Source organism: Haliotis asinina, chromosome 2, assembly GCF_037392515.1.
Source record: "Haliotis asinina isolate JCU_RB_2024 chromosome 2, JCU_Hal_asi_v2, whole genome shotgun sequence".
Classification (NCBI taxonomy): Eukaryota; Metazoa; Mollusca; class Gastropoda; order Lepetellida; family Haliotidae; genus Haliotis; species Haliotis asinina.
Genome location: NC_090281.1, coordinates 14780967 through 14792407, shown reverse-complemented (window position 1 = coordinate 14792407; position 11441 = coordinate 14780967). Strand labels below are relative to the sequence as shown.

Genomic DNA, 11441 nt, shown 5'->3' with positions numbered 1-11441 from the left:
GAAAAGAGGAGTACGCAGAAAGATCTGACGTCACACGTAGTTACCCCAAACTAAGATAAATCATCGAAAATGGTAATGATTTTTCGCTTGTTTACAGTATTATTTACTCATTTATTTTTCTTATGTTCATTTTTGGAAACATTAGGTAAATATTTATGTATTATCTACGTGTGCATGAAGAGATCTCCCGTTGGTTATGGTTTTGAGGGACATTTTACCTGTTAATGAGAAGATGTTCACCTGCCGTGCCGGTTGATCGTGATATAGCGTGTTATGAATCAATGAGGCGCATCCTATTGTATGTGTTGGTGTATAATGCTTTCCATGCTTTTAGGAGAGGCAGAAACCACGACAGCATTAATCATTTTCATTCTTACAATAAGAAAATCTCTTCAGTAGCCCGTTCTGTAGTATCTCATTCTGCATATCTGATCTGAGGATAACCTCGGATCTGATGACATGAACATGGTACTTCAGGAACAAGCAATAAGTTCTTTATCTTTCAAATTTCAGCTGGGCAACTTTGCATTGAATACAGTTAAACAGATTGTTACCAAATTACATCATGTTCATAACCCAACTATGATGGATCACAGCATGATTGAAAATGCGACCTGTTTCATTTTTTGACCCGCCAGCTTCTAGAATGTCAATTAAACAAGCACATATATGAGATTACTTTCAACTCCAGATTGTTATTCAACACATCGTTTAAGCAACCATTATTCACCGTGTACAGGCAAAATATTTCTTTGGATCATGCATCTGTTGCCCCAAACCTGTGATGCCATATCAAATAATAGCAAATATATACATGGAAATGAATAAGGGAACACATGAAAGTACAAGTGTTCCTGTTTTCTTTTCTAGAGTGTCACCCTCAGCACAATACAAAGCTTGTAGAGAAATCTGGAAATGAATAAAGGAACACTCATACACTCTGATGTTTCTTTGCTCGCTTCCTTAAGTATAAACAACTGAACCCTGTTTATTTGGACCCCACATATCCTGAAATCTGGTCTTCTAGAAGAATTTGTGTGAAATGAAACTTCCGTTCAGTAATTTTACTACACTTCTGGACCCAGATGGAACATTTTCAAACCATTCCCATAGACCTCCATTGATTGAAAGATCTGTGCACACTTGCATGTGTATACATCACATCAGTGATGTTTACCGCACGACTGATTGTATTCATTCTTAATCTCTCGGAAGGCATTTGTTGAGAATTGATTAAGTACCTATCAAAACACTAGGAATGCATGTCACTTAGGTTGTCTCATCAGTAATGAAAACACATGTTAAGTAGGATTATGGTTAACTATAATGAATGTGATATGAATACATGAATAGATTTTCACTATTTGCTTTCACTTAATTTTCACATTTTGCTTGTTTGATCCAGCTAACCAAATGTCTTGCTATACAGGCAATTTTGAGTGAAACAAAAACGCAGGATGAAATATCACAATATCTATGAAAAACTACGTTTCAAGTGTTAACTCTGTGCTGATACTCATCTAAACTCACATTTATCAAGACTACTGTGTGAAAGGTTGCATGAAAAGGTAGAAAATTCAATTCAATCATCCCAGTTGGTATTTAGCATCAGCTCTGTTAAAGCTAACTACATTGGTAGTGATAGTTAACTTCTCTTAGCCGCACTCTAGTTCAGGAATCTAGCTATTGGCGAGATATCCCACTTTGTTTACAGCATGATGACCATGTTAGCAGTAATATTATTAATTCCTAGAATTCCAACAAATGATAACCTGCATAAGACTGAGAGTGTCCCTGAATATTCAGTAAGCATCTCCAGTTTGTTCATGTTAATAAAGTTTGTTTATATTAATGCCAAGAGAACACAAAAATTCCTAGATCTGTTACTGACATATAAACAATTCCAAACATTGTAACAAATGTGTGTGTCCATCCTTCAGGGTCTACTTCAACTGTTGAGGAAGCTGAAGTCATCTCCTGACAGGGAACTAAGAATCTTGTTATTGGGGCTGGACAATGCTGGCAAGACAACTCTGCTGAAGAAGTTGGCATCTGAAGATGTATCCCATATAACACCCACACAGGTACGTCAAGTAACAAGAATTCTGCCTAGAGACTAGATTATTTACAGACTGCTGTGAAAGAGCTGGAATATACATGTATATATATTTTTTACTTGTAACTTGCATTTTTTGCTACTGAGCAGGCAGTAAAAAATAAATACAGCTTATTCTGTATCACAGAACGTGGACACCAGGTGTTAGAGACTACTACTCCTGATGAACAGATCTATGTCTGTATATTACATACATAGCAATAAACAACATAATGCATGAGGCCACAGGCATAATGCTTGCAGAAACAACCTTTTATCTAGTGACAAGGATATGTTAAGCCAACTTTCTCTTTGGGTTTAGGGCTGCAGTGATTAACCCAGACCGCGATTTAATTCATTTGATATCAGATCCTCGATTCCATCATTTTCGATTCAATTCTTCTTACAAATAAAAACATCAGATTTCATTAAACTCTCAGGGTGCAAGTGAGTTGGTTTTATAGCATCAAATACATTGTCAAATTGGAGATGTCTGCCAAGAACACTTTTCATTGGATAATTAGCCTGTGTCAGCCAATCACATTTTGCCTTTTTTCAGTGCTCTAAACTGCTTCGGTTGGAACTTGGAGTCAAAATTACATTCTTGCAGTGTGGAAATAGATTAATTAGATGTTCAAATATGAAATAGCTGGAATATTACTGAGCCATAACCTGAGCAGTATAACCTTGATTGAGGAATAAACCAACATGAGATATGTGTGTCTCTGTACATGGAAGTGTAGTCAGCTTGTTAATAACTGAATGAAATATGGTCTTCAGGTAACTTACTTGATTGTCAATGATTGGGCAATGGAGTAGCCAAGTAGGGTATCAGTCATCACTATTTACAGGCGGTACTGATGAGAATAACCGTGAGGCTGTGTGGGGATGTTTTTAAAGCATCCTCATGTTTCAAACTGATGATAATTCTGCCAGTGTGATACTCCTAGGATGTGCAGGTGTTGATTGAAAGAAATTGTATTCTGTGATTGCCATGGTTCCTATTGAGATTCTAGGTTACAACAGTATGTGAAGAAATCTGGTAGATTGGTAACTTTTGGTGGTGGAAGGTGACTGATTCTTGAATGTGTTCAGTGTGTGAATGAAGTAGTAAAGATATTTCTTCAATATCCTGACTCATGCATATTATGCTTGTCTCCTTCTTCTATGCGAATGATAGTGGAATACTTCAAATCCGTTGTAGTTCCCTTTAAGAGGACGTAAAAGAACACTCACCAATGAGTTGCCTACCTTGCATACTTTCCCACCCAACAGTTACCTGACCAACCATGCTTGTCATTATCTCCTCCATCACCCTGGTGGATGGTTGGGGGAACTTTGGAGTCCCTATTAACCACCTTATCCTTTTGTCTTTTGGTCCATAATCTAAATTTTGTTGTAAACAGTTTTGGGTCTGTATTAACTTTCATTGAACATGGAAATCATGGCAGGTTTTCTGTTATTTGCTGAATTTGTCGTGGGGGCAGGCTTTTATCTCGACGAAAGTGGTTACATCTAAGAAGCAGGCATCTTCATTGGAGCTCATGTCATCTCTGGTGAAGAAGCAGAAGAAGACGTCAGCATCGAGGTCCTATTCGAAGACATCCCTGCAAGACTACATATCAGAGGTCCATCAGTGGTTCACCAGACCAGACTGGAACCTAATCCAGAGGACATGAAATGTCACGACTCATTGTTCTACAGATGAAGAGATAATGTGGGAACATCAACGATTCAAGATGGTCCTCTCCAATAGAAGAGTCTATGGTCTGCAGTCATGAAGGTTCCACGAATGTCATGGAAGAGGTTACAGTCTGTGAAGAGCCATCTATGCATTGTTGTTCTAGCCGAAGGGAATCTCCATCGAGGCACAGCTGCTCCACTTCAGAATCCAGAAGATCTCACAGCTACAGATCAGCATCCCCTACCTACAGAGAGAATCAATCTCAAAGAGAAAGCTATTGGTGAAAGGAGCATTCGGACAGCTGATGAATCTGAAGATGTGGCCTGACCCACCACCGATGCCCTCGGATTCTCTAGGCATAGTAAGCTTATCATGAGTCAAGATAAAGAAACATGTACTTTTTTTAGTAAAACTGATGTTTTATACCTATTCTGACTCATGATGTAAAGCCCTCCCAAACTCTCTACTGGATGCCACTTCGGATTTCACCGTAGATCCAAGAGTGGGGCGTGATACGTAGAGAGTGACAAGCATGGTTGGTCATGTGACTGTTTTGGCAGGAGACCTGTGAAGGTCCAGGGTAGAATAGGCCTTCAGCAACCCCTGCTTGCTATAAAAGGCAACTATGCTTGTCTGACTGACAGGATCGGATGGTCAAGACTTGCTGACTTGGTTGACACATGTCATTGGTTCCCAGTTGCGCTCATGCTGTGGATCACTGGATTGTCTGGTCCAGACTCGTTTATTTTTATGACCGCAGCCATATAGCTGGAATACTGCTGAGTGTGGCGAAAAACTAAACTAACTCGCTCACAGTGTAGGCGGGAAAGTATGTAAGGGAGGCAACTCATGGGTGAGTGTACTTTTATACCCGCTTCAAGGGAACTACAAGGAAGTGTTTCAAGTGCTCCATTATCATTCACATAGGAGGAGTCAAGCATAGTAAGCACAAGTCAGGATAAGTATAAGATATCAATTTTACTAAAAAAATGTATTATCATATATTAACAAATAACAAGAAATATCTTTTCATTCTGACAGGGATTCAACATCAAATCTGTGCAGTCAGCTGGCTTCAAGCTGAATGTGTGGGACATTGGTGGGCAGAGAAAGATCAGACCATACTGGAAGAACTACTTTGACAACACAGATGTATTGGTGAGTTTGTTTGTCTTTGTTGACTTGGAACCTGAGCAATTTGAATCTGTTTTCCTCATTGATGTATCAGTCATTGTGCTTTTAGGTTTGTCAACACCATAACTGTGTTTGGTGGCTTCACAAACTTGCACATTATTATATGCTGAAATACTGCTGAAAGCAAGGTTCAGCTAAGCTCACTGTCACTCTCTCATGTATGCAGAGGTGGACCCCATTTCACAAAGCTATTTTAGCTCTTTCACTGTCGTCTCGCCTTCACTGTAACACAAACCTACGATGTCAGGATGGTAGCTTTCTGAAACAAGACCTGGACCAGTCCCTGGAGTGTTGGTATGCATTTTGTCAGCATACATTGTCAAGTTGATTGTTTAAGGTCATTTTATTTTGCAGCTGTATGTGATTGACAGCAGTGACAAGAAACGATTTGAAGAAACATCAGAGGTAAGCATCGTTGCAGAATGATTGTCTTTATGTCTCATTGTTCATACAGCTATTACCTTGATATATTCAAACATCTCTTTGTACTTTTGTCAGCTCCTCTAACTAATGTTTGAAGAAGTGGAATCATTATGTCCCCAGTAGTATTGACCTAGCCTCTGATGTATCCTGCAGAATTGTGCAGTGAGAAGTGTGGTTATCATTTTCCATTAAATCTCTTCAAATGTGTGCTAAGATGTTATTTTAAAAGAAGGCACAGGTTCAGTAGAGGTTCATTTTGTCATGGGCAGACCTTTTCCTGAAGGGCTGTTGAATGGACAGCTCATGTTGCTGTTTGTCATTCATATGCTGGAAATATGTGGGTAACTGTCACAGGAACTGAAAGAACTTCTGGAAGAAGAGAAGCTGTGTGGTGTCCCCCTTGTGGTGTTTGCCAACAAACAAGATCTGCTGACTGCTGCCAGCGCTTCAGAAATTGCTGATGGAATGGGTCTGCAGAGTATCCGGGACAGGAAGTGGCAGATTCAGGCCTGCTCAGCAGTCACGGGGGAGGGGGTAACGGTAGGGAGTCATTATAGGTCTTTATAGACAGTTACAATAATTACTGTGCCAATAATACATGTTTGGTGTAGTCCAAGTCATATACCAGGATATTAGATGTATATAGATATGACATAGATTTACAGTAGTATACATTTAAATTTATCTTACCTCACATGTAAATGTCGTTTTCTGATTGACTGAGTGCTCTTCTGTTATTTTCAGTTTACACATCTTACAAGCGAGTAACATTTTCTGTTTACCCTGTCAAATACTGAACTCATTTGGTACTCGGGGCTAGTAATTCTTTATCTCGATTAAAGTTGAATCACATATTACGTACGGAAATTGCCGATGATTGGTGAATGCAAATCGATGGAAGAGAGGTAACTCTAATTCTGTTTTTCTTGTCGTCTGCAAAATCTTGCGATGGCTACAAAGAGATTTGCATAAACAAACATTGAGAATACGTCAACCCATGTCCCCCTCGAGACCAGTGAACAACTATAATATGTATACAATAATGCGCATTTGGTGTACTACAGATGCTTAGCAATATGTATTTTACAGAAACATTTTTATGGCACAATATTAGTTGTTCACTGGTCACAAGGATGGCATGGGTTACCCTCGATGTTTGTTTATGTACTCTGAGCCCGAAGGGTGAGAGGAACATAAACAAACATTGAGGGTACCTCAACCCATGGGCCCTGAGGGACCTGTGAACAACATATTTATCTTATCAAACACCCCAATGTTAATTTTGAACTGTTTGAAGCATGGGTATTGGATTGTACTCTCCAGTCTGTCCGAATCAAATGATTTGAATCTGCATCTTGCTGTTGTTTGGTATTGTCTAAGTAAAGTTGCTGCGTTGTAATTCCCCTTCTTAATATTCACAGGGACTACATTTGAACGTTTTGTTGAAATTTATTTCTTGAAAAGATCAAATGTTTTCGTAGCCATCACTAGATTTTGTGGACGACACAAGAAAAAAAGAGAACCAGATGTATAAAATTTGAAGAATGATGCATAGTTTATATTTAACTGACACAGAGAAATATATCAGATATACATTTGATGCACACTGTGACACAAGATATGCAGATATGCTGTACAGTAGGTACATGCTACACCAGATCACCATATACACTAAATATACAGTAGATATACATCATATATACATTATACACCAGACACCATGTACAGTTGAGCACTGTTGTGTGTTGTGTGTAATCTGATATCTCGCTTGTCTTGACATACCATCTCGGTCCTGGCAAAACCCTTCAAATTTATCATTATTCAAGGCTCAACTTGATATGGATGTCTCGATATTTCATGTATCTCAATAGAATTTCATGGTCCCAACAAAACAAATTACCTGTGTAACTTGATATTTGGCAAGAAACTCAATAGAAACTTGGCAAATATCCCTCTGAACTGAGGTTGTTTCCACATGTTTACACACGGTGTGCCATGAATTTAAGGGATGTGGTAGTGTAAGCTAATTAGTGCTAATTGAGTTGAAGATGTCATTTGTTTACTATTTAATTAGGATTAATTAAGAAGGAATTAATTGGGAAGTACTCACTGTTACGACAAAATGCTACTGACAACTGTGAGTAAAAATGAATATACAAATATACTTGAAAACTACTTATTTTTTTTCTTTACGTTCATAGTGATATGTGATGATATGCCCTTGTTGGATGTCCCAAAGTTGGATAACTTCATATTTTTTCTCAGTCCCATGAATATCGAGACAACGGTGCTCAACTGTATGTGTTGTACCAGGTGTACACCATGTGTACACCAGATTTACACCATGTGTGATATCTATTGCTGTGTTTCAGGATGGAATGCAGTGGGTCATGAAGATGGTGAAGAAGAAATGAAGACAGTTGTCCCCTAGGACAATCACTCATTATTCTGTGCATGGTTATGGTTAACAGAGGGGTGGGGGGCTTTGTCCATCTTTATGTCACCTTGTGTTACTATGGCAATGACATGTCAGTATCACAACACATGGCACAATGAATATCAGATTACTCTCATGGACCGTAGTTGAGTTTAGAAGGGGAACAATAAAATAACAGCAGTGTATCATGTATGAACAAAGATGTGTTTACAAGGTAAAAGTATTCTAGCACTCAACTCCTCCAGTGTCTTAAATAAATATGTTTAGAATTTAACTTAGCTATATGGTTATAAGACACTTACATGTTGCTAGTTTTATGAAACATGCCCACAGTGAAGATGTTTCAGTGAAGTTAAGTAAGGCTTTGGCATAACAGAGTAATCATTGAAAGGATTAATCATTTACAAGCTTGAAAATGCAAGACTTTTTATTTCAGAATCATTTGGATCATTTTTGGTCTCTACTTACTTGTCAGTTGTGTGTTTTTGTTCATTCCAGTTAAGAGTTTTGTATTTGTATAGCTGCTGTATATTTATTATTACAACCTAATAATCAGATGTTGATTGTTATATGAATGGGATGTTCTTTACTAGAGGACAGGAAAGTGGGTTTGTTGTCATTCATAATCTGTGCATAATATAGACAATGTCCTACTGAGAGTGTCAGTAATGTTTATGGCAGAAACAAATTTCATCATTGTTTTGTTCATCTCTGCAATTTGATCCCACCTTTACTTGAACTACAGTGCACCTGTTTCAGCTCAGTGCCTTTCGTCGCAGAGCTAGTCCGTAAATTACACGTTGTGTTACATCAGCATTTGGATAAGAAAGAGCCAGGGGTGTACAATATGATGGTACGTTGTGAGAATGTTATCAATGCTTCTATATTTTAGAAATTTTTATCATTGTGATCCTTGTTGCCTTGGAAACAGTCCACATGACACATATCATTCCTGCTTGTGTTTGTATCCGTCCATGTTTCTTTATCTTGAAGTGCTCTTACTGTGGTCACAGTCACTAACTCAAAACTCATTGGTTGCTTGCATTTCCTAATGTTCCCGTCCAACACATTATTTCCAACAGCACGTTGTCCATCACCCCTGGCAGCTGAAGAAGATTATTTCCTTTGGATGCCACAACATCCAAGCAAAATCCTAGGGAAGAGGATTAGAAAATCTGCCAGGGGAGACAACTGGTCACATTTTTCTTTCCAGACAAAATTTGCAAAAGCAGTGCTCAGTAATGGATTATAGTCAAAGAGTCATTATCATGGCGCAAATAATTTTGAATTCAGATAATTCGTCGTAAACACCTATGGCACGTTCATATTTATACACTCTGACATAATACAATTAGCCTAGTTTTCATAAGTGTTGCAGTTTGTGTAAATGGCCTTCATGTTTAATATTGAGACAGACATTTTAACGAAACACTTGGACTGTCATAGGACGTATTGTGTGTACCTTATGTCAATATATGGATGTTTTGGTTCATACCTACCAGGATAAAGACGGTTTGATGAGGATGACTGTAGTCAGAGCAAGATCTTGCAAAAAGAAGGCATTGATTATAATTACGATGGAGGTGAACTGATTTATTTCACAATATATGGCTGAACATAGCAATATCTTTTCAGTGTGTCAGTTTTGCATTTTTCTGAACATTAGGCACTATGTCTTCTCAAAAACGTCATCTTACAAATTCTGCATAAAAACAGTTCTATTTGATGATATATATATATAAATATTTTTTCAACACTTAGCATTTTACCACTGTTTTATGTTTCAACTCTCAGGATCCTTGTAAGAAGGATCTTGCCCAGTCATCATATCAGTGCCATACTTTGTGCCTGGTGCAAGCATCTTGTAGCAACCGTACATATGAAGGGAATTTGTAAGGGATGAAAATGAACTGTACAGTAGTTTTGAAATATGAACTTGGACTCTTATTCATGCAGCGTTCGTTGTCTTAAAACAGTGTTCTTTATCATGAGCGTACAAATGTGGATAGGGTCCAACATTTGTGTAAGTGTCTCAAGGATAGATATATATTTCATGGAAGTCTGCTGATGCAGCATAGTTCATATTCTTAACTTACTGTGGCAGTTTGGCAGTCCAGGACATGTAGGAATCCTTTCTTTATACCCTTTGTACTAGTCTGTTTCTGCAGCATTGCATAGGTTCTCACTTGTGGAATACCATAAATTCCAAAGAATATTTTCCAATACTCATTGTCATTAAAGAGCAAATCGCTTGCAAAAACTAATATTAATTGTTGGTGGTACACAACCAGATGTCCAGGTGAAACTTGTAGCTTGTCTTGTGCAGAGTGAAATATATTTGTCTGTCACTACTGTGCACAAGTACCCTTTCCAAACGAATTCCTTTTATTTCATAAGTGATTGACTCAGGAGTTAAATAATGGAAAATATGATTAGAACACATCTCTGCTGAGTGTTTTGAAGGGAATAAGTACAGCTAATCAGCTTCAGTGGCTGAAGCACCGATGGAACTTGATTGTGACTTCATAACAACTGAGGATGTGACAATGGTTTGAACATTATTATGATTCAGTTTCTCTTACATGTGGAAAACAGTATTGAATGACTTAGAAAAGTTGCAGTTTTTAGAAATTTTCTTAAGTGTTCAGTAAAATTGCTTCTCTTTCATGAAGTCATTACTTATTTAGTAAATAATCTCAAACTTTCTTCTAATTGCACTGCTTAATTGTCATCTGTTTATTTCATCAAGCTATATATACATGCAAATAGTATTGTTCAGGTATCAGCTTGGAAGACAGATGTACGATGAAAAGCGGTCCTTCAAGTCCACATCTGCCAAGAATTTACTTTTGTGTTTAACTCCAGTGTAAAAAGTACTGTAGATCTGATAAATTAATTGTATTGGCTTTGTTTAATTGAATTATTCCTTCAGCTACTTAAGCAATGAATTAATGCTTGTAATATTTTGTCGGTTCCCTGAGTCATATCGGTATACTTGATCCGTCCTGTCACCTGATGACACTGTATCACTTACAATGTCCTGTGTATGTTGAAATAAATCTCACATATTCTATTTGTGACGTCTGTGGTTTTCCTGGAGTGAGTTTACTTTCATGCTACTACACTCAGCTATATCGCAGTTATGTGGTGGAGGTCTGTAAATAATTATGTCTGGACCAGACAATCCAAGGATCAGCATGAGCATTCATCTATCATGCTCTTTTTGGCTATCTGTTGACAATGACAATCCTTTGAACCTTGTAATTATCCTGTCAAAATGTATCATTATCAACTTTAGAAAGAATAGCTTCCAACCAACATTCCACTTCATACAGGGGGGGCTCAGTGAATTTTATAAGTTAACAACGTATATGTCTGTCATTAATTGTAATAGGGACTGCTTCAACATGGTTTGGTCAAACTGCCATGCTCTATCCTCAAAGATATACTGCCATGCCCAACCATGTAAGTGCTTAGATTGAATACAAAATTAATAATAAAAATAATGACCTATTCATTTGGATATCATGACATGTAACACGTCGGCGAATCTGTCCACCTGATCTCGTTAGTTGCCACTTACGACAAGAATGGGTGACTGAAGATTT

General features: G+C 37.8%; 1 protein-coding gene across 1 annotated transcript; it reads left to right on the top strand.

Annotated features, from left to right (window-relative positions):
• LOC137273292 (ADP-ribosylation factor-like protein 3) lies at positions 1–10906 on the top strand. The gene is made up of 6 exons (XM_067805844.1): positions 1–72; positions 1941–2084; positions 4821–4937; positions 5328–5378; positions 5751–5936; positions 7769–10906. The coding sequence occupies exons 1-6, from the start codon at positions 70–72 to the stop codon at positions 7808–7810; spliced, it is 543 nt and encodes a 180-aa protein (XP_067661945.1). The 5' UTR covers positions 1–69; the 3' UTR covers positions 7811–10906.
• The last annotated feature ends 535 nt before the right edge of the window (positions 10907–11441 follow it).